Source organism: Sparus aurata, chromosome 16, assembly GCF_900880675.1.
Source record: "Sparus aurata chromosome 16, fSpaAur1.1, whole genome shotgun sequence".
NCBI classification, from domain to species: Eukaryota; Metazoa; Chordata; class Actinopteri; order Spariformes; family Sparidae; genus Sparus; species Sparus aurata.
The window spans coordinates 30055130-30078578 of NC_044202.1; the positions used below are offsets into that span (position 1 = coordinate 30055130).

General features: G+C 44.9%; 2 protein-coding genes across 3 annotated transcripts in view; one reads left to right on the plus strand and one right to left on the minus strand.

The window, feature by feature from the left end:
• Positions 1-14593, minus strand: part of gpr68 (G protein-coupled receptor 68) — an 89398-nt gene extending 74805 nt beyond the window's left edge. The window contains exons 1-2 of one of the 2 annotated variants that reach the window (XM_030392392.1): positions 14470-14593; positions 4128-4212 (exon numbers count right to left, since the gene is read on the minus strand). The gene's annotated coding sequence lies outside the window, so the exon portion shown is untranslated. Of the gene's footprint in view, positions 1-4127; positions 4213-13200; positions 13756-14469 lie in introns of those variants that run through there. The other variant, XM_030392393.1, reaches the window with a different exon arrangement.
• LOC115566480 (zinc finger BED domain-containing protein 1-like) lies at positions 10410-12307 on the plus strand. Its single transcript, XM_030392394.1, has 2 exons — positions 10410-10983; positions 11386-12307. The coding sequence occupies exons 1-2, from the start codon at positions 10598-10600 to the stop codon at positions 12065-12067; spliced, it is 1068 nt and encodes a 355-aa protein (XP_030248254.1). The 5' UTR covers positions 10410-10597; the 3' UTR covers positions 12068-12307.
• Positions 14594-23449: the final 8856 nt, after the last annotated feature.

Below are 23449 nucleotides of genomic sequence, written 5' to 3' on the forward strand. Positions count from 1 at the left end.
CCGGAGCTCTCTGCACTGCTCCCCCCGCCCCTCCTCCTTCATGCACAGAGAGGGGAGGGGCTGGAACAGACACTCCGGCACTCTTCAACAAACACTTTGGTGGCCGCCGTTGCCCCACACTTTGGCCTTGATACCCCGTGAAAAAATATCATCGCACGGCCACCAGTCAGCGTAGCGGGCTTGCCTTTAATTACAGCCACCTGAGTGCACAGTAGTCACTCACAGTAACTTCAGTGAGTCCGCGGTTCGCGCAGGTGGAGTCTCATCATCACGATGATCTCACGTGAAAGCCTCTCAAACAGCAGCAGCGTCTCAAAACAGAAGAACGAAACTTACAGCAAAGAGAGCGAGCTCAGCCGGTTTTGACATGATACGTAACTGACGTGTGTGGTAGGATTTAGTCCGGTAAAGTTGGAAATATATTCACAGATTCGAACTTCCCGGATCAATAACTCATAAGGGAAACCTTGTTAAACCCCACTGACGGCTCTTTCCTACCGTAGTACGGTAGACAACGAGCTACAACCGTATGTTAATCAAAACGAGCGTCTGGACATTAACTCTGGTCTGTATGGTCAGCCAGTTGTGAGACGAGGGCGCAGGGACCGTCTACAAAGTGAAACACTGAAAAGAGAAACTACAAAAAATATTCAATAACTTCACTATTATTCAGAGTGTAGTGCCACCAAAATCACTCCACACATCAGTGGTCTCCTGCTGGTTATTCTACAATTTTTTTGTTTGGAAAAAATGTGCTTTGCCATAATTTTGGGTAATTTCTATTTGGGAGAAATATTCAATAACACTAATATTCAGTAAGGTGTCACAAAACTCACCTCACTCTAACCCTACTTAAAAAAACTGTTTTGTAATGTAACATTAACTTGATATTGGCATTTAAAAAATGTTTTAATACATAATCCATGTCTTATTATAAATTAGGATGTTATGGTATCAGTCTGAAAGGTAAATCAACACATTTTACTCAGTGGCCTTTGTGCCCCTGACAAAAAAAAAAAAAAGTGAAGGCCAAATGGACTTGCCCCTAAAATGACGAAATTCCCACCCACATGTCATATTTGGCTTTGATTTTGACTGAACATTTGCTCTCACTTTGCATAAAAATATCGGGATATATATCATATATCGATATTCAGCCTAAATATATCGGGATATGACTATTAGTCCATATCGCCCAGCCCTAGTCAAGAGGGCATCCCAGGGTGGAGCTGGCCTGACCAGTTCAGTCCATTTTATTTTACTTGTAAGGTGTCACCATCTCAATGTCCATTCCCAGGATGTTCACCTGTGTGCAGAGTTGTCTGTGCCAGTGGAAATCAACCACCAGCTCTTTGGTCTTCCCAGCGTTGAGCTGGAGGTGGTTCCACTGGCACCAGTCCACAAAGTCCTGAGTAAGTTCTCTGTAGGCTCTGTTGGGGCCCCTGTACTGCAGATTATTGTGTCCGACACATATTCCTGAGTCCTCACATTCTGTGGCCGGCGAGTGAGGTAATCCAGGATCCAGGATGTGAGGAGTTGGTTCACCCCTGCGAGCCCCAGCTTGTCCCCCAAGAGTGTAGGCTGTATGATGTTAAAAGCACTGGAGAAATCAAAGAACATGATCCTCACAGTGCTTGCAGGCTTCTCCAGGTGAGACAGTGACCTGTCCAGGAGGAAGATGATGGCGTCATCCACTCCGATGCCAGGTTGATAAGCAAACTGGAGTGGGTCCATAAAAGGGGACCCACCAGAGGGCAGAGATGGACGAGGACCAGCCGCTCCAGGGTCTTCATCAGGTATGAAGTGAGAGCAACTGGTCTGTAGTTGTTCATGTCGTTCAACCTCGTCTGGTCCCCCGCAGCCTGGGAGTCTGGAGTCCTCTGCCCTGAGATTGTTTTAAGGCTTTTCCAGACTCCACTGATGTTTCTCTGCTGCAGCTGGTTCTCCTTCTGCACAGCCTTAAGCTCCTCTTTGCTTCCTGACCTAAAGGCCCTCTTTTTCTTTTAAGGAGAGCCTTAATATCAGGATTAATCCGGGGTTTGCTGTTAGAAAAACACTGTACAGTCCTGGTGGGTACAGTGTTATCAACACAGAAATTGATGTAGTCCGTTATGCAGCCTGTTAAACTGTCGATGTCCTCCCCATGAGAAACACACAGCTCTTCCAACACAGTTGAGTCAAAGCAGTCCCTCAGAGCCTCTTCAGACTCCTCAGTCCATGCTTTTAACTGTGCGGGTTTCCAATGGTTGCTTGCTTACGATGGGCCTGTACACCGGCGGGAGAAGCACCAGGTTGTGGTCAGATCTTCCCAGGGGAGGGAGGGGGGATGAGTTGTATGCTTCCTTTCTGTTGGCATAAAATAAGTCCAGTGTTTTATTGTCTATGGTGTGGCAGGTGAAATACTGTGTGAGGGTGGAGTACAGAGAGGCATGATTGAAGTCCCCAGAGATGAGGAAGAGGGCCTGTGGGTGCTGTGTCTGCAGTGAGCTTGTGACTGAGTGAAGAACATCACAAGCTGCATCAGCATTAGCAGAGGGGGGGGGATGTAGACAGCGAACACAATCACCTGTGTGAACTCCCTTGGGAGGTAGTACGGCCTCATGCTAACAGCTAAAAGTTTGATGTCCTTACAACAGATCTGGGCCCGTATTCACAAAGACTTTTACCTTAACATTAGGAGAACTCCTCAATCGGACTAAAAGTTTTTATGTAGGAGTCGTTTCTTAAAAGTAATTCACAATTGAAAAGTAATTTAGGCCATGCAATGCATGAAGTGAAAATAAGGAAGTTGCCTACAATAGAGGTGGGTGCAATTCATCGATGTGGCGTTGATGCTTTGCCGCAAGACCGGAACAAAAAACACGTAACCGGAACCTTCAGCGCGCGCGCCACCCGGACTTTTGAGTGAGTGGGACCACAACAAACGCAGCAGTAACGTTAGTTTCTTTGCAAAATGGCAACAGCTTTAGCAGCCCCCAAAGAGTGGCCGATTCTCTCGCCACCGGGGTTCAATGCCACCGTGTGGAAGCACTTTGGATTTTATGAGAGAGCAAACAAGACGACTGACAAGACCTATGTGATTTGCTGTTTTCACTGTTTACCGCCAATAGAGGGGGCTCTCTTGCAAGTGGAGCTTTCCCTGGTCAAAGTGCAAATGTTTACATAGTCATAAAATAAAATATTTTGTGTCTTTGAAAAATAGTCAAATGTTCAAAAAACCTTGGTATTTACTTAATGAGTGTAGTTTTAGAGGAACTGAGCTAATTGATAGGCTATTTATTTACATATGTAGCCACAGATGAAGTCAAAATCAATCTTGTATGGAAAAAAAGCATTAAAAATCACAATAATCGAAGAATCGTGGCACCAATAATTGAATCAAATCGACAATCATTATAATCGAAGAATCGAAGCTCCCATAATCGAAATCGAATCGAATCGTGAGGTACCCTTGTTGGAACACCCCTAGCCTACAAGCCCATGACAAAGTCTATGAAAGGATATTGGATAAAGAAATGTGTTCATGAGGAGAATTAAGTGCACAACCCCCCAAACAAAAACGCTCACCAGTTATATTAAAAATATCCATATCTAACTGTTGTGCTGCTCCAGCAAGGGCTCCGGTGCGATCGACCCGGGGGAATATGTCAGTAAATTCAAGTTAAAACACAGACTTCGCTTATCCTGTGCGAATTGTCACGACCCGGCTCTAGGCAGGACAAATACGATGAAGCGTACGGGTAGAATAAGAAATTAATATATTTATTCACCAAAAGAAGATCTTAACGGAACATAAGCAACCAAAAGAACACAAAGAAACCACGAGGAGCTGAGACGGAGCTGCGCCCAGCTCCGCCGCTGGAACGGAGTGACGAAGAGAGAGAGACGGAAGAGGGAGGACCGACACACTCTTGTAGCCTACACCTGGGGACTGGCCAAGCCCACACAGGTGACAAAGCACCAACCACCAGCGACCTGCAAACAGACGCACAGAGACAAGGGAAGACAGGACAACAACACAAACACAAACATCCAACAGGCACCATCGGCGGGAGGCCGTCACACCCCCCTTCCTAAAGAACGGGGACCTAACCCCGAAACCACAACCAAAAAGCAAAAGTTTCTACCAAAGTGCTAAAGGAACACCCCAGCTGTCGATGGTCATCCATTTCCTCCACCCTGCCTGTCATCGACATCCGACACCTCAGCAACCTGTTAACAAAAGGAAGCACTTTAAGAGGGAAGGAAGGAAGAAGACAAAAGGGAGAGAGAAAGAGACCAAAACATGCACCAATACATTGTAGCACACAGTCTTATCCTTGCGGGGCTCTGGAAAGTGCATCCGCTACAACATTTTCAGAGCCTTTGATATGTCTAAAGTTGAGCCAATGGGACTGCAAGAACAACGACCATCGTACTAACTGCTGGTTTGGACACTGTAACGAGTTCAAAAATATGAGTGGGTTGTGGTCGGTGTAAACCACTACAGGTACCGCACCAGAGCCCAAGTACACCTCAAAATATTGGAGCGCCCAAACTAGAGCAAGTGCCTCCTTCTCAATCGTTGAATAATTGGTATGAGTTTTTGAGAAAAAACTCACTGGTTTCTCCAAACCCAAGTCATCCATCTGTAACAGAACTGCACCCACTCCCACATGACTAGCATCCACCTGGAGGGCAAAGGGACGGTCAAACCTTGGAGCTGCCAGAACAGGTGCTTCACACAGAAGTGACTTTACCCTTTCAAAAGCTTGTTGACAAGAAAAGGACCAAACAAAGGTAACACACGTCTTAAGTATGTCAGTCAGCGGCGCCACTACCTCTGAGAAGTTTCTGCAAAAACCTCTATAATACCCCACCAAACCCAGGAAACGCATTAACTCCTTCTTGGTGGTGGGTGGAGGGTAACACTGGACAGCTCTCACTTTTTCTGCAATAGGCCGAACTTTCCCCTGACCTACAATCCGGCCCAGATAGGTCACTGTAGCCCTGTGCGAACTGGCACTTGGCGAGGTTGATAGTCAGGTGCGCCTCAGCCAACCGCATAAACAAAGCACGGACGCGCTCAACATGAGAGGACCATGTATCTGAACACACAACTACGTGTGTCGTCCAAATAGACAGTGCACCCCTCTAAATCCCCCAAGACCCTTGTCATAAGCCTCTGAAAAGTGGCTGGAGCGTTTCGCAATCCAAACGGCATAACATTATATGCGTAAAGTCCATTCGGTGTAATAAATGCAGAGAGCTCACGAGCACGCTCGGACAACGGGACCTGCCAATAACCTTTTAGTAGGTCAAACTTGCTCACAAAAGCTGCATGCCCAACCTGGTCAACGCAGTCCTCCATGCGAGGTAGCGGAAAAGAAACGGGTTTAGTCAGGGCATTTAATTTCCAAAAATTGGCGGTGGCGGTGTTATCCGACTTCAGCACTCAAATGCACGGGGAGGCCCAACTTGAAGAGGAGGGAACAGCGATGCCATTACTCAACATGTATTTCACCTCGGCATCAAGATATTTCTTTTTCTCAGAGTTTACTCTGTAAAATCTTTGCCTAATTGGCTGTGCATCTCCCACATCTATGTCATGTTCAATGACAGGTGTCTGAGTAGGGGTATCACCAAACAAGCAGGGAAAAGATGTAATTACCTCAGACAGATCCGCTTGCTGTGAAACAGATAAATGTCCCAATAAAGCATGCAGATTATTCAGAGATTCTGAGTTTTTTAGCCGACCTTGCTGCACAGCAGTATCAGATTCAGACAGCCCATCCTCTACCCCGGCAGCCACAGACTGCAGAGGATACTCTACCCACCAAACAGGCAGGGCGCGCAGGTGCCGGGGAGACCGGGATAGCTTCACCTGGGGGGACCCGTTCATAATAAGGTTTTAATACATTTACATGGCACAACTGAGTACCTTTTCTACGATCAGGCGTAGCAATGATGTAGTAACCGTCAGATGTTCTTTTTTTAATTTCGTAGGGACCGGTGTACTTCGCCTGAGGTGGTGATACGAAGTAGCGCCAAGACCTGGTCCCTTTCACTGAACACACGCTGGTCAGCCCGCTGGTCATACAATGTTTTCATCTTGCCCTGCGCCAAAACCAAATTTTCCTTGGCCAATAACCCTGCAGTGTACAATCTATGGCGGAAGCCATTGACATAATCAACCAGATTTTCCGGCGGGTCCGCATCCTTCCACTGTTCATACAGTAGGTTTAAAAGGGCCGCGTCCAAACACTAGATCGTTGGGGATAAACCCTGTGTTCTCTTGGGTCACTTCTCTTGCTGCTAAGAGTAACCAGGGAAGCCCCTCCTCCCAGTCTCTATCCATCTGCACACAGTAGGATCTTAACAGTGATTTTAAGGACTGATGAAAACGCTGCAGGGCCCCCTGACTTTGAGCATGATATGCAGACGCTTTATTGTGTTTTACACCTAACTGTCGCAGTACCTGCGCAAACAGGTGAGAGGTGAAATTCGAGCCTTGGTCGCTTTGAATAATCTTCAGGATACCGAATATAGCAATGAACTGCGTCAGGGCGCGCACAACGGAACGCGCTGTGATCGTGCGTAAAGGATACGCTGCTGGATAACGGGTGCTTTGGCACATGACTGTGAGCAAATAGGTTGCACCCGACCTAGAACGCGGCAACGGCCCGACACAGCCGATGATAAGGTGCTCAAACGGCTGTCCGACAGCAGGGATCGGGAGCAGAGGAGCTGGCTTAATTACTTGGTTAGGTTTCCCCGCGAGCTGACAGACGTGGCAAGTTTTAATGTACTCTGGCACATCTCTCTTTAACCTAGGCCAGAAAAAAAATCGTAAAATTCGGTCATACATTTTCCTCACCCCCCAGTGTCCAGACTCATCATGGGCCCGCTTCAGCACCGTCTCACGGAGCCTGGAAGGCATGACAACCTGAAGGACGGGGTCCCCAACAAACTCATCCCCATGCGGCACCCACTTCCTCATCAGCAGTCCCTTAAGCAGAAAATAACAATGAGAATCATTCTTTACCTCATGTGCGGGCAATGCAACGTCAAGCAGCCCGTTCAGGGACGCATCTGCACGCTGCTCACTCTCGAGTTCTTCCCGCGTGACCGAGAGAGAAACATCAGACAGGGAGAAACACAACCCCTCTGCTGCCTTGTCATCGCCCACTTCATGCTCAGGCACTGCTGAAGGTGAATTTTGGGCCATGGAACGCATCACAGCGCACGCCGTAAACACTTCAGGAAAACTAGCCGCATCATTATCGGGCTGCTTCCTCACCAGCGGAACGGAAGAAACCACCAGCGGTGGCGACGCGCCACCCCACACACGCTCACCTGCAGCACCGTTCCCCAAGATCAGAGTGACACCCTCAACAGGAAGCGCAGGCCTCACACCAACTGCTAACTCGCCCTGGAAAAGATCAGAGTGTAACACAACTTTGTGCAGAGGAACCTGTACCACCTTTATCTCCATACCCACAACAGGCACCCAACAACCTGTGTGACTCTCATTGGAAAAGGGTATCACGGAAGCCTGAATGAAGGAATCAAAAGCTGCCATGTCTTGCAGTATTTTAACCGGCACCTTCAAACTGCCCCCCACCAGAGAAACATAACCATCAGAAATAAACGGCAGAAAAGCAGCAGGCACGGACTCACTCTGATCCGTCACACTCACTGCTGGCCCGCTAGGCAGAGAGACGGCTGAACTCCCCTGGAGAGCCCTCGCCTTTAACGCATAACAGTCAGCTCTGAAATGTCCCTTCTTATGACAATAACTACACGTTTTCTCAAAACCTCTCCCATTACGTTCTTTAGGTCCAAAACAACCCACATAGGACGCTCTCCAAAATTTCCATGAGTGCCACCTTGGGCGCGCTACTCACCAAAGGAGCGTTTATGCGTCAGCACATAATCATCCGCCAGTGAAGCCGCCTCAGCCACACTTTTTACTTTGAGGTCATTGATGTGTTGCGCAATACTGTCAGGTATTGAATTTTTAAATTGCTCCAACACAATCAACTCCGACAGATCCTCAAACGTCTCCACCTTCAATGCGGAACACCAACGCGCAAAGTGATCGGTCAGGTCACGAGCAAACTCAAGATGCGTCTGCTTCTCCATTCTCTTCCACATACGAAAACGATGACGATAAGCCTCCGGAACAAGCTCATACGCTTTCAACACCGCTGACTTCACACGTTCATATTCTTTTCCATCCGACACGGACAGAGCAGAATACGCTTCCTGCGCCTTGCCCGTCAGTGCGCACTGGAGCATCACTGTGCGGGCTGCATCAGGCCACCTCCTCGCCTCGGCAACTCACTCAAACAAAGAGAAAAAAGCCTCCGGCTCTTTCTCATTAAATTTAAGCAACAACCGAACATTTCCCAAAACATCAAAACATTCAGGTGATTCCGGCGGTGGTGACAGCCCATCTACAGACTCATCCACCATTTTACCACTCTTAATCCACTCCAGCCTACTCTTCTGCAGAGAAAGCTTCGCCTGCTCCATCTCACAGCGCATTTTCTCAATGGCTATTTGTTTTTCAATTTCCATCCTCTGCTTTACCTTATCATGCTCCAATTGCAGCAGTAACATTTCTTTTTGTTGCTCGAAAGTTAAATTCAACGCTGCCAGAGATAGCAGATGTCCACTAGACTCCTCAGCCAACACCCCCATCTCAGCCAAATTAGCCTTCAAAATACTCCTGACTGCGTCTTTCAGCCGCTTATCCCCTACCTCCATTCGATAGTGGTCTGCGATCTTCAAAAGCTGCTCCCTTGTGCATTTATCCAACAACGCCTCCGAAGGAGCCTTAACAAAGTCCGCCACCACCTATTGAACAGCTTGTTAACATGAACAATGGGAACCGAGTCGCAGCTGAGAACCGTTCTTTTTTTTTTTTTTATATATCACTGTGTGCTCCTCCCCTAAGTGGGACAGAGAAGTTACACGGGGAGAAGCGCAGCCTAGCTGCACAGTGCTTATTAGATATGCAAATGTAGCATGACGCCATCTGAGTTGTGCACGCTGCCTTTGCCTAAAAAACCCCCCCCAAAAAACGAAACAAACCAGAAACACGTGACTGCCCCTACCTCGGAGAGCAGAGCAGCTGCAGCGGTCTTAATTAGGAGGACAGTTTTGTTCCAAATCTCACCCCATCATACCTCCCAGTGATTATTTCCAAGATAAAATGAGTTACCACCAGGCTAGCTTCTTAAAACTTAATAAATATAAAAATCAGTCAAATGAGCCAGTTTTTTGAACGGCTCTTTGAAAGGAACGGCTCGCCAAGATCCGGCTCCCCTCAAAGAGCCATAAATCCCACCTCTACACTAAATGACGCAAACACCTGAACACTCACACTTGCTGCTACTAACCAGGTAAACTCCAAAAAGAGGAGCCCCCTACCAAAGCAAAACAACAAAAAAAAAACAGCCGAGACACCCCAACCCCTCACTACCTAACCACCATAATACTTCTAAAAGCCTCACCTAGTCTTCGTCGGCTTACCGAGCTCGAAGCATCACCATCCCCAGAATATCACATCTGACCTCAAATGGCCAGCTGCAATAAACTAAGTTTAGCGCACCCCCTCCTCAGGATTACCGACAAAAACAAAAAAGGAAAAATAACAAAGTGGCACGATCTGCTTGCCCACCGGCTAAGCTGATCAGGGTGCTCGAACAAAACACGAAAATATTGCTTTCACATACAGCAGCATATATATATATATATATATATATTAGTGCTGTCAAAATTAACGCGTTAATTTTTGCGATTAATTTGAATTACTTAACGCGTTAAAAAAATGTAACGCAATTAACGAAGTTGTGTTTTGTTTTCTTTCTGCGGCGGCTGACGTATGTGACGACGTGAGCCGCCGAGAGGATCATCCTGGTTTAAGATGGATAAAGACAAGGGCGGACTTTTAGGTGGAAAGTTTCACTATAAAAAGTTGGCAGACGGATCTTTTGAGAGAACTAAAGTAATCTGCACATTTTGTAAAGCCGAATTTAATTACCACAGAAGTAATTCGTCTTTGGTGTATCACCTCAAAGCAAAACACCCTGCCGAAACTACCGGGCTTAACCAGGCTACGTTACAGGAGTGTGGTACTCGTCGTGGGCGAATAACGAAACCTGTAAGTGAGAAGCTAACTAATGCTTTGGCTAATTGGATAGCTAAAAACTGCCGCCCAGTGAGCATTGTAGAAGACGATGGACTGAGAGAAATCATTCGAATTGCAACGGGAGACACTTCTTATAATCTACCCTCGAGGGGAACCGTCGTGTCAAGAATACACACTTTGTATGAAGATGAGAGGGCCCGGAGGATGAACATGCTTGAGCTAGCAAAAGGCGTCGCGCTCACAGGGGACCACTGGACTTCTGTGAGCAATGACAACTACTTGGGCGTCACAGCGCATTTCACTGATAAAGAATGGCATCTGCAATCGTTTGCATTAACTGTGAGTAAAACAGAAGAGCGACACTATGCTGAGGCATGTGCTAATCATTTTCTGGGTGTCGCAAAAGAATGGAAGATCGAGGAAAAGTTAACCACACTTGGCACCGACAGTGCTCGTAACATGGTTGCAGCCGCCAGACTTCTTCCATTTGAACACGTGCCTTGCACGGCCCATAGCCTGCAGAGAACGATCGCGGTTTCCCTTCACGACAGTGGATTTGAAAGTGTTCTGGCCAAATGTCGCAAGATTGTCGGGCACTTCAAGCATAGTCCATCAAACGCTCAGGAATTAGGAGAGCAGCAAGTAGCACTTGGACAGAAGCAAGAGTCACTCGTTCAGGACATTGCAACAAGATGGAATTCAACCCTAGAGATGGTCAAGCGAATCCAGCGAAACAAATCTGCACTGACCACTACCCTGGCTCAGCAAAAAAGCAACATTGCTATGTTGACTGCACAGGAGCTTGACAAACTGCAAAAGCTGGAGGACCTACTTGAACCTTGCAGGTAAGATAATATTTTTTCTCTCTCCCTCTTTGTGTGTGTGTTTGTGCTCTCTCTGTGTCGTGTGTGTGTGTGTGTGTGTGTGTGTGCGTGCTCTCTCTGTGTCATGTGTGTGTGTGTGTGCGTGCTCTCTCTGTGTCATGTGTGTGTGTGTGTGTGTGTGTGCTCTCTCTGTGTCATGTGTGTGTGTTTGTGCTCTCTCTGTGTCGTGTGTGTGTGTTTGTGCTCTCTCTGTGTCGTGTGTGTGTGTGTGTGTTGGGATCTGTGTGTGTTCTTGTTCTCTCTCTCCTAGAATCTTCTGTGTGTGTGTGCATATGAAGCATATGGACATGAAGGTAGTGAGTATCTTTCTTTGTGTAATTAAGTTACTGACATGTTTAAAACATCTTGTGCTTTCCATTGCAGATATGTGACTGAACTGCTGGGGGGAGAGCAGTATGTCTCCTGTTCAGTGGTGTTGCCAGCCCTGTGCCACTTGGTCAGAGTTATGGAGCCCTCAGACGATGATCCAATCTACGTAGTGAAATTCAAGACAGTCTTTACCAAAGACCTAGCTAAACGGAAGGACAGCACCAACCTCCCATGGCTGAAGATCGCTACTGCACTCGACCCCAGGTTTAAAGATCTGAAGTGTCTACCCAAAGATGAAAGGAGTGAGGTGTGGGCTTCAGTAAGCAACCTGGTGATGGGAGAGAGGTCTGCACAACAACCATCTGCAGAGACAACAGAGAAACAGCCACCAAAGAAGAGGAGGATGTCTGTCTTCTTGCTGGGTTCTTCTGATACAGATACAGATGAAGATGATGGTGAAGAGTCCATAAAACAATGTGTGGACCGCTACAAAGCAGAGCCCAAAATGGACATGGAGGGGTGTCCACTGCAGTGGTGGTCAAAGAGAGAAGGAGCACACGCCTGGCTGGCAAACATTGCACGCAGGTACCTGTCAACCCCTGCAACCACAGTGCCTTGTGAGAGGTTGTTCTCACTCTCAGGCCACATCATCCAAAAGAAGAGAGCTGCTTTGTCCCCAGATAATGTAAACAGACTGGTCTGTCTCAGTAACTGGCTCAATGTAAAGGTGGACTAAGCCAAATGTTTTTGTTTTTGTGGAGTGAAAAATGTTCAATATTCTGAACGCTCAGCAGAATCTTTCCTTGTTCTTTTTTTTCATATTTGCATGGACTATTGTGGACCTTTTTGGAAATTCAACTGGCACTTGAACATGGAACACATTTTTTGTTAATTATCATTTATATTATTGCATATAAGAAGTTAGTAGTGCATATAAGAAATATGCCTTTCAAGCTGAGCTGTTAATTTTGATGGCCTTAATGGTTTTGTTGGAAATTAGAGAATGTGTTCAAAACATGCTATTAAACAATAGTATGTGAATTTAAATATATTTCCTTTGTGTTGATTCTACATAAATTCAGTGATTTTACATTTAAATATCCGGTATTACAAGCTTCAGTCTTAAGAAGAAAAAAGGCAATTAATGGCGATTAATCTCAGCAAATAGTGCGATTAATTAGTTAAATTTTTTAATCAATTGACAGCCCTAATATATATATATATATATATATATATATATATATATATATATATATATATATATATATATATATATATATATATATATATATATATATATATATATATATACACATACATAATATTTTTTCTTTCTTTAGGGTTTCTAATTTTAGTTTAATGTATGTCTAATGTATGTTTTGTATGCTACTGGACACTTGAATTTCCCTCGGGATAAATAAACCATCCATCCATCCATCTAGTGGTCAAACGATCATCATATGACTGAAAAGAACTATAAATTCTTGAGATTAAAGACCTCTGTAAAATATTTTCACTTAATGCGTTGCGTAGCCTACATGACTTTTCAATGGGCTGCCCTGTCACTCAACAACCAATCACCTTTGTCACCGCTTATAAGTGCGTCCTTGTAAAATGACGTCATCAATAGCAACGGAGAGTTACTTCTAATTTAGGAGTTCAGTGTTTTCATAACTAAAAGTAGGTCTCAGCGGCTTTGTGAATTACTTTTAAGAAACGACTCCTACATAAAAACTTGTAGTCCGATTTAGGAGTACTCCCAACGTTAAGATAAAAGTCACTGTGAATACGGGCCCTGTTCTGTGATGTGCCCTGAGTTACACCATCTGTCATTAAAAAACACAGCCAGCCCTCCTCATTTCCTCTTACCGCTCTCTGCCGTCCTGTCTGCCCACCGCAGTTGAAAACCGTCCAGGTTAGCGTCCGTGTCCAGCTCCGTTAGCCACGTCTCAGTGAGCACAATGATGCTACACTCGCGGTAGTTCCTCTGATGCCGGGTCAGCGCCGTTAGCTCATCCATCTTATTGGGGAGAGATCTTACATTCCCCATAATGACAGACGGGAGGACGGGTCTGTAGAGTGTCCTCCTGCGACGGCAAACAGCTCCGGAACGGCACCCGCGTCTCCTCCTCCTCCTAAGCTCACGGGGGACATCAGGACGCTAGTGCGGCTGCACCGCGGTGCTACTGAGGGCCAACAGCTGATCCCTACTGTAAACAATAGGGCTGCGTACAGGCTCCCCGGACAACGGTGAAAATAGAAGTGTTACGACCAGAATGAAAAAAGCGAGTCTGGTCTCCATACTGCCCAGAGAGAGAGCTCAAGAGAGAAGTAAAAAAGAACAGTTAAAAAGTACCAAAGAACTATAAAAAGAGAAAAAAGCTCAAAAGTGAGCGAGAGCTGCTGCAACAGGCTGCCACTCACGCGGCGCCATCAAGCCATGTCATGTGTCTGAAGTGCACTCTTCCTCATTAGCACAGCATCACACTGAAACACTGCAATACTAAAATGAATAAAGTAATGAAGTTTTATCATTCTTATCTCTAATAGCAAATTCATAATATTCTTGTGATCTATTCCTGCAAGAACCTGATGGACCACAACATGGGGAAATGAGGTAGCCTACATGCGCCATCCCAACGTTTCCACACATGGTAACCCTGTATACAGCTAATAACACCAAGCTCCCAGTACATCAACCAGTAAAAATACAATAGTGATATTCAAATGTACTCAACAAGCAGCAGTTCTTTTTTATCCAGTCAGTGAGGGGAAATGTTTGTGTGTCTAACTCCAACAGTGTTTGTCTCCCCAACAGAAGCTTAAGATAAATAAAAAACAACACAGGAGTGAATAGCTTGTATAGGTATTCTAACCATTTCCAAATCTGTCATAATTTCCCTCATTATATCACTCTTAAAAGGAAACAAACGATCGCTGTGTCGTTTCATCGGCTCCAGGATAGTCCACATTCGAAAGGAATCCACTGACATGTCACTTATAAATAACAAGTGTCACTGATAAAAACAAACGTTTTGATTGGTCCGCATAGGCAAACACACAGAGACATTCCACTGTAAGAAGTTCAAGAAGCAGTTATTTACAAATTCAAACGAAATGAAGACGTTTCTTTCTTACCGAATCCGTCCGGTCTGTAGGTCTGCATCAAGCTGACCACCAGCTTCCTCCTTTGTGCTCTCTTGCGCTCTCTCTCCCAGCAAACATTTTCTCGACCTGCGTCTAGATGAAGACGTCCAATCGACATCCCGTCACGTCATGACTTTAATTCGACTGTTTTTCAACATGATAAAATAATATCAGGGCAAATATGACTTTAAAAAATATGCATTTTAGAGCGGTTTAACTTAATACTGCCAGAAAACATTTTCTCGACCTACGTCTAGATGAAGACATCCAATCGACGTCGCGTCACGTCGTGACTTTAATTAGACTTTTTTTCGAATACGATCTCAATGAAAACATATTTAACTGAAAAAACACTGTCAAGAATTATTTCCTCTACCTACTGCTATGTCGAGATGAAGATATCCAGTCATGTCGGGACGTTTATTTCACGTCTGATTAACGTCTGGCAGGCAGGTTGATTTGACGTCTATGAAATGACCAACATCATTTCCACAGCTCTTAGACGGCATCAATTTATACGTTTATCAATTGCACGTTAAACTTTTGATTTTGCTGCTTCATCGTGTATTGTTATGGATAGCTGGTTTTTGCTTTTATTCGTAACCAGGCGGCAGCTAGCAGCCGAAATAGCTGCCGTGTGAAACAGCCGTTTGTCGAAAAGCCTTTTCCCGTGCATTGTGCAGTGACCTTTTGGAATATATGTAGTACCCGCGGGGTTTCCCCTACATGTAATTGACTGTGGAGCACCGCCACGGCAAAATAAAGGCCGCTACACCTTAAAAATTCAGTGTTTCCCCTAACATTGACGAGACTGTGGCGGCCGCCATAGTGTAAATATGGAATGTGAAAAGATATTTCTGCCTCTCTAGCGCATACCAACGTTTCAGTCGTTCTCTTTTTTTGCATTAGCCTACTTTTAAAGACTTCAGAACTAATTCAGGGCTGTATTAGTGAAAATAATAATAATATTAAAGCTGCAAGCAGCGATGAACAGGCCCTCGCAGTACACGCGCGTCGGGGCATGCTGCCATCGATGCTTGCTGCCGCTGGGCTTGTCAACGCAACACCTTCCGTTTGAGGACGTTTTTCCTGTGATTTGGTGGGCTGCTCCTCCTGCCGAAATGTAACAATGTATGCTGAAATCAGAAGAACTCCCTGCAATCTACATAAAGAACAAATAATGAGAGGAGTACAGTGTTTGACCCTATAGACTGCTAAACAGCATGATAGCTTTATATACTGACTGTTAACTATAGTAAATAATTCGACCTTTAAACTCTAATGAGCATGGTCACAATCCCAACAAATAGACTGAGTTGAAAAATCAGCATTACAAACGAAATACTCATCACAATATAGTCCTCACAATCCAAATGTAGCCGCAGTGCAAGCAAAGTGCAGCTAACTACTACTGAGACACAGGCTATGTGTAAACTGCAATAGTGATCAAATTATCCATAACTACAAGCAGAAACCACTTAAATTTCCTCAAGAATGCACACATCATTAGGGAAACACACAGAAAGTCCATGCAGCTTCACACGGTCTGCTCACTGACTGGTCTGCTGCATTTCAGTGTGACTGAGCATGTCCTGACTTGTTCACTGCTAGTTGTCTTTGCACCAGTAGAGGGTGCTGTTGGACCTTTACCTGTAGAGCTTTTTTTACAGTTTCTGTGGCTGCACATATGCTGGAGCAGTAGCAGAGGCAAAGTAGGAAATGTCCACATAAGAACGAGTGGGAAAACACCTCCCAAACTCCTGCCGTTTTTTGAAAAAAATGTGATGGTTATCGCCAAAATATTTTTTTAAAGCTGCTCTCCACTCTAGCGTTGGCACTGGCATCACCCTTACAATATTTTCCTCTCTTGCTGTGCATTCTCTGTCCTGGGAGGATTCTTCCGGTTTACCAGTGTTAACTGTGTAAATCTTTATATATAGGGCCTTTGATCAGCTATGATACATTGTTAGGTCTGGGTAGTGTGTGTGGCACCTAGGTTGGCACATAAATGGTGTTTGTGGCAGTAGCGGCTGGTGCATTTTTTTTCCAGGGGGGGCTATAACAAAATCCAAAATATATAGTAAATCATAAAAGTGTAAATTAACAGTAAAGATGGTCATGATGGTGGATATTGACTCACTGCCAGTTCAACTGATGAACAGCAACACCTGATAAACTAAGAAAATAGAGACAGCACTATGGACAGCAGTCACCCTACATTATATAACATTGTTGTCACAAACTGGCTCAATTCATGCCACAAAGATAAGACAAGTAATGTTAAAGTGCAACCTGAATGTTTAATTTGAAACAATAACTATTTACAAAAAGCATGTGGTGTGAAAAGTAACTGTATCAGTCGTGAATGTGATGTATGGATGAGTGAGAAATGTGTATGCTACTGTTGAATGCACCGAACATGTCATAATAACCCCCCCCCCCCCACAAAAAATGTATATATTACAATACAAATATGTATTATGATTATATCTATATATCACATAAAATGTCAAAACAAATCTCCAAACATTTATTATTAGTAATATTATCTTTTTTAACACTTACAGATCAAGTAAAATTAATACTGTTACAAACATTGTATTGTCATGGAGTGGTCTGATGAAAACAGCAGCACTGCACATTAAACTTCCAATGTGATATGGTTATTAAGGTTTCATGAAACTGAAAAGAATACAGGAGAAAAGGTGGGTTGTTTTGCTCCGCTGCCTTATAAGCAGAACAATTTTGACAATTAGTAGTAACATATTAAACCTGTGAAGAAACTGTTCAGGTGTTGTCAGTTTTACTTTTTATACATAAATGTTGCACTTTTCTTCTTGAAAGATGCACATTTCTCTGTGACTTTGTGGTTAAAGTTGTGGATGTCTTTGATAAGTTTCTTCTCCATACAGAGCATGGCAACTGCATTAAGAGTATCCTGTGACACTGTCTTCCTGAGGAAGGTCTTGATTCTCCTCAGTGTTGAGAAGCACCGCTCAGAATCAGCTATAGTCATAGAAGTTGTGATGAGGATGTTTAGCAGAGCCACAGTCTCTGAAAAGGTTTCCTGACGATTGCACTCTGTGACCAGCTGGTACAGAGCCACAGCTCCACTACGGTTCTTGAACGCATCATTGCTGTAGATGTGAGACAGTTCAGTTTTCAGCTTGTTCTTGTTAAGCAGTGGGTAAGCCTCCATGGTGGTGTTCAGTACTGTTTCAGGGAATTGACTTTTGTACTGTTGGAATTTGTCTCCCTGCAGCAGTGTCACAAACAGCCAAAAGTGTAAGTCCTACATCTGGAATAAGACCATCAGCTGAAAGCCAACAAGATTTCCTACATTTCCCTGTATATATTGTCTATGTGAAGTAAAAGATGTGGGATCCAAATCAAGCTGAAGAGAACTTTTTTCTCCGGTTCTTCCAGCTGCTCTCCACTGTAGCTATGATGTCACGCATTCTAGCTCACACAATACACACCCATTATAAAATCAGAAGACGGCCTACATATCCTTAAAACTAAAACTGTGATGATTTGAAAACCGTAAAAGATTTTTAAAAACTGAATACATGCCCGATAGTTTGAAGTCTTCCTACTCATTAAAAGTTGGAATGGTGTGTCTAGCTCAAAGTATGAGGGACAAGGAGAGGTTGAAGTTCGATGAGTTTTGAAGAGGACTTGAAGATTTCCCCATTTAATCCCATTGACACTAATTAGACTGCCACCAGAGCGCCACCTATTGGCCAATTTGCACCAAATATACACAAAGCCTCATCAGGCCATACCACACAATGACGAACATTTATGTGATGATCAGACAGTATTTTGTAAAGATATGCAAGATTGTCTGTTTTCAACACAATATGCCAGAATTTGTCATTTTATATTTCGGGCAGTTTATGGACTATCAAAATTCTTTTGATAACTTTTTGTCAGGAGGGTCTACAGATGCTACATGCAAGGTTTGGTGCAAATTGGTCAAATCGTCTAGGAGGAGTTCGAAAAAAGTAGGTTTTTCATTGTTTGCAATTTTGCGAATGGAAAGTTACAGCAAAAGTGGGCGTGGCCTACATCAAACAATTCAGCTGAATTGGGGGAACAAATAGGTATGAGGTTTGATAATGTGCAACATATTAAGTGGGAGTTATGAGCAAAAAAGGCTTTTTCATTGAAAATAGCGCCACCTGCTGGTCATTTTTGGTGTGTGAGTCACAGGGGCCTTTCTATAGCACCTCTATGAATTTCATTTCCATAAATGTTATGGTGTGGGCACAGGGCAAAATATACAATTAAACTGGCACCAGAGCGCCACCTCGTGGCAGATCGGTGAACCCTTCATCAGCTGTCCTCAGGAAGGCACTGACAATAAATGCACAAAGTTTCATGTTAATCCGATGAACCGTTGTGGAGATATAAGATACTTCAATTTAAAGAGCACCACCTTGTGGTCATCGCCTAAAATTTTGCACAGGGCCTCAGGGGCTCATGGGGAAGTAGTATCCTGAGTTTCATGTCATTAGACCTGACCACTGTGGAAATATCCAACACTTCCTGTTTTGAACCAAATCTGCAGGAAGTTGTTATTTAATAATTTTAAGATTATTTGCTTTAATTAGAATCCCTTAATAACTTTTTGTCAGGAGGGACATTTTGCGACGTAGCAAAAAAAAACGGAGACTGAAATGGGCGTGGCCTATACCACGAGATTCAAGCTCTGTTGGACTGACACTAGTGGTCCAAATGGGTTGTTTGTGCGTCTGGTCATGAGGACTCTGCGTATTGAATTTCGTTCTTCTACGCACTTGTGGGAGGCAGGGATGAACATTAGGGGGCGCTACAGAGCCCGCAGGTCACGACCATGCCCATTGACAATGCAGGATCGCAATTTTCGCCAGATGTGACAACTATTCCAAATTGGGTGAGTTTTTGGATATGTTTAGGCATCCAAGATTGCGGTCAAACTTAGAGAAGAATAATAAAAAGAATTAAAACTGCAAGCAGTGATGAACGGGCCCTCGCAGTCCGCGCGCGCGTCGGGGCGTGCCGCCGTCCAAACGCGCCGCGGCTTAAGCCCCGTTGCTCGGTGTTCACGGAGGCGGCAACCGCCTGCGTTTGGGACGGTGCACGCCGGGGGTGAATATCAGCATCTTCTCCCAACGTGTGTTTGTAACGCGGTGGGCTGCCCCTGCGAGTATTAAGCGCTTTCAGGGGAAGTCAGAAATCCAAATGGACGACAGGTGAATGATTTCTAAAACACTTAATAATCGGGTACGTTTTGACAATCAATTCTGCACCGTTACGTTGTGTGAAGTGTTACGGCCTTCTCTTTTCCTTTGTCTGGAATTCAGGCACGGACACCTGTGTTTTTGCAGGGAACAGATTGGAAGTGGGACAGAGGGGGGGGGTTGTGGCTTGCAGTAAACTTCCTCCGCCCTAAATTCGAACCCGGGTCCACTGCATATGTGGCATGCACGCCAACCACTCGACTACCGGCGCAGATAAGACACTGCCTTCTGTTGTCACCGTGAAGGCAGGAAGGCAGCGCATCATAGGGGAGGATGGAAGTGGAATGCCACAGATTAAGATAGGTAGTGGAGTGCAGCCAGAGGTGATTCTTCCTTTTGAAAAGGGACAGCGGTCAAGTGACCAGGTTTGACGGGCGTCCTGCAGTAGCGGTGTTTAACCGAAGAACCCACTCAGTTGTTTCATATCGATGTGGAATCCACTTCGTTCATCGCGGAAGAGTTGGGCAGAATCACAGCTACACACATCTTGTTGTGTGCCACCTTGACAGGGCAGACACAACACGCAAATGGCATTCTTAGCAAATTGGCTTATTTGAAAATTGTGTGCTGTGGCTTACTACCACTGACTTATCCATTATGTGGCTCAACCCATTACCCTTCAACTATGCCCTGTTGTAACGTGCAATTCAGACAAAACTACCTGCAAATGCCATGTACATCTGACTATGTTTGTCATCACTGCACATAAATATGTGTAGAATAATGCTTCATTTGCCTTCTTTCAAAAAATGTATTTATGGCTGTCTATCAGTGTCAAGCTTTTGATCTAAGTTCTGCTTTGTTTACTAGTTTTTATCCCAAGAAGTGCATGCTGCCACCTTTTAAAGTTTCAATAAAATCTGATGAATATGATACATGTGCCTTGAAAGACAACAGTGCCATCTAGTGGCGACTTGCATCACCTACACCATCAATTCATGTGCTTCTAAGCAAAATTGACCACTTCCTGTTTGACTGAGAGTGTGGGTGTAAATGAGTCATTAGTGCGTCTTGTCATGACACACATGCGTGTCACATTTCATTCATGTACATGCATGTAGGATGCCCAAATTGCCTGAAATAAAACTTGCTTCATGTTTCCAGTGGGTGGCGCTATTGATATGACACAGTATTGATGCACAGATCTATTCAGGGCCACTCCCTCTAGATTCCCTCTAGATTTGGCCGAGCTAGGAAATAGTATGAAGGAGATATCAGCACTTGATGCTTCATGACGAAGGATTGTTATGGCAGGCTCCACAAATGCCAGCAGGTATGACTTAGGATAAAGATTTTAATAACTTCTCATTTTCAAGGTCAGAGGATGCTACTGAGTGACTTTGAAGTCAGTGGTGTTACATCTGTAGGAGGAGATAATTTAAGTACGAAGATTGGCGTAATTCAACATGGCGGCCAAACGCAAAATGGCAGACTAAGTATTGATGCTGAGATTTGTTCGGGGAGACAGCATCTACAGTTACAAGCAGTTTGGTGTGGATAGGAAATTGCATGTTGAAGTTATAAAGCCTCGATGCTTGACGGCTTGAGGACAAAATGGTTTCCACCGAACGGCCAACATAACCATCGCGCATTTGAATGATTTCCACAAATTTTGTTCTTCGAGGCATGAAGAAAATTACTGAGTTAATTTGAAGACTGTGGTGTTTAAGCTCTAGGACAAGATAATTTTCAAAGTAGGCATGATTTGGACAAAAACGCTGCCACACATCTAAATGGCTGCCTTCCTGTTGGACTGACACTAGGAGTCCAAATGGGTTTTTTTGTGTGTCCGGTCATGAGGAATATGCGTACCATTTTTTCGTCCTTCTATGTTACATGTAGGAGGCGGGGCATCACAATAGGGGGCGCTACAGAGCCCACTCGTCACGGCCACGCCCCATGACTACACAGATCTCATCAGGGCGACTCCCTCTGCATTCCTGAGAGATTTGGCCAAGATAAGACATTGTATGAAGAAGTTATGAGGACACGATGCTTTACGGCGAAGGATTCGAATTGCCCGCTCCACTGTGGCCAGCAGGTATGACGTAGGATAAAGATTTCCATAACTTTTCATCTTCAACGTCAGAGGATGCTACTGAGTGACTTTGAAGTCGGTGGCGTTACATCTGTAGGAGGAGCTAATTTAAGTACGAAGATTGGCAATATTTCAACATGGCGGCCAAAATCAAAATGGCCGACTTAGTGTTGATGCTGAGATTTGTTCGGGGAGACAGCCTCTACAGTTACAAGTGGTTTGGTGTGGATAGGAAATTGTATGTTAAAGTTATAAAGGCTTGATGTCTGACCGCGAGGGGAAAAAATGGTTTCCACCACCCCGCCCACTAAAGTATGTCGCAGCTGAAAGATTTTAATAACTTTTGTTCTCCAAGGCATGAAGAAAATTACTGAGTTAATTTGAAGACTATGGTGTTTAAGCTCTAGGACAAGATAGTTTTCAAAGTAGGCATGAATTGGACAAAAATGCCGCCACACATCTAAATGACTGACTTCCTGTTGGAGTGACACTAGGGGTCCCACTGGGTTTTTTGTGCGTCTGGTCATGAGGAATCTGCGTGTTGAATTTCGTTCTTCTACGCACTTGTGGGAGGCGGGGATAAACATTAGGGGGCGCTACAGAGCCCGCAGGTCACGACCACGCCCATTGACAATGCAGGATCGCTATTTTCGCTTAACGTGACGCAAATTCCAAATTTGGAGAGTTTTCGATTATGTTCAGGCATCCAAAACTGCAGTCGATGTCGGATCGGAATAATAATAACGAAGAATAATTCCTCCAATTACAATAGGGACCTCACAGGTCGATGACCTGCTCGGGCCCTAATTAAAACTGCAAGCAGTGATGAACGGGCCCTCGCAGTCCACGCGCGCATCGGGGCGTGCCGCCGTCCAAACGCGCCGCGGCTTAAGCCCCGTTCCTCGATCGATGTTCACGGAGGCGGCAACCGCCTGCGTTTGGGACGGTGCACGCCGGGGGTGAATATCAGCCTCTTCTCCCAACGTGTGTTTGTAACGCGGTGGGTTGCCCCTGCCAGTATCAAGCGCTTTCAGGTGAAGTCAGAACAACTTCGTGCAATCCACAGAAATCCTAATGGGCTGCAGGTGAATGATTTCTAAAACATTTAATAATCGGGTACGTTTTGACAATCGATTCTGCACCGTTACGTTGTGTGAAGTGTTACGGCCTTCTCTAGATTGGAAGTGGGACAGAGAAGGGGGGGTTGTGGCTTGCAGTAAACTTCCTCCGCCCTAAATTCAAACCTGGGTCCACTGCGTATGTGGCATGCACTCCAACCACTCGACCACCGGCGCAGATAAGACACTGCCTTCTGTTGTCACCGTGAAGGCAGGAAGGCAGCGCATCATAGGGGAGGATGGAAGTGGAAATGCCACAGATTTAGATAGGTAGTGGAGTGCAGCCAGATGTGATTCTTCCTTTTGGAAAGGGACAGCGGTCAAGTGACCAGGTTTGACGAGCGTCCTGCAGTAGCGGTGTTTAACCAAAGAACTCACTCAGTTGTTTCATATCGAAGTGGAATTCACTTCGTTCATCGCGGAATAGTTGGGCAGAATCACAACTACACACATCTTGTTGTGTGCCAGCAATTGACAGGGCAGGGCAGACACACACGCAAATGGCATTCTTAGCAAATTGGCTTTTTTGA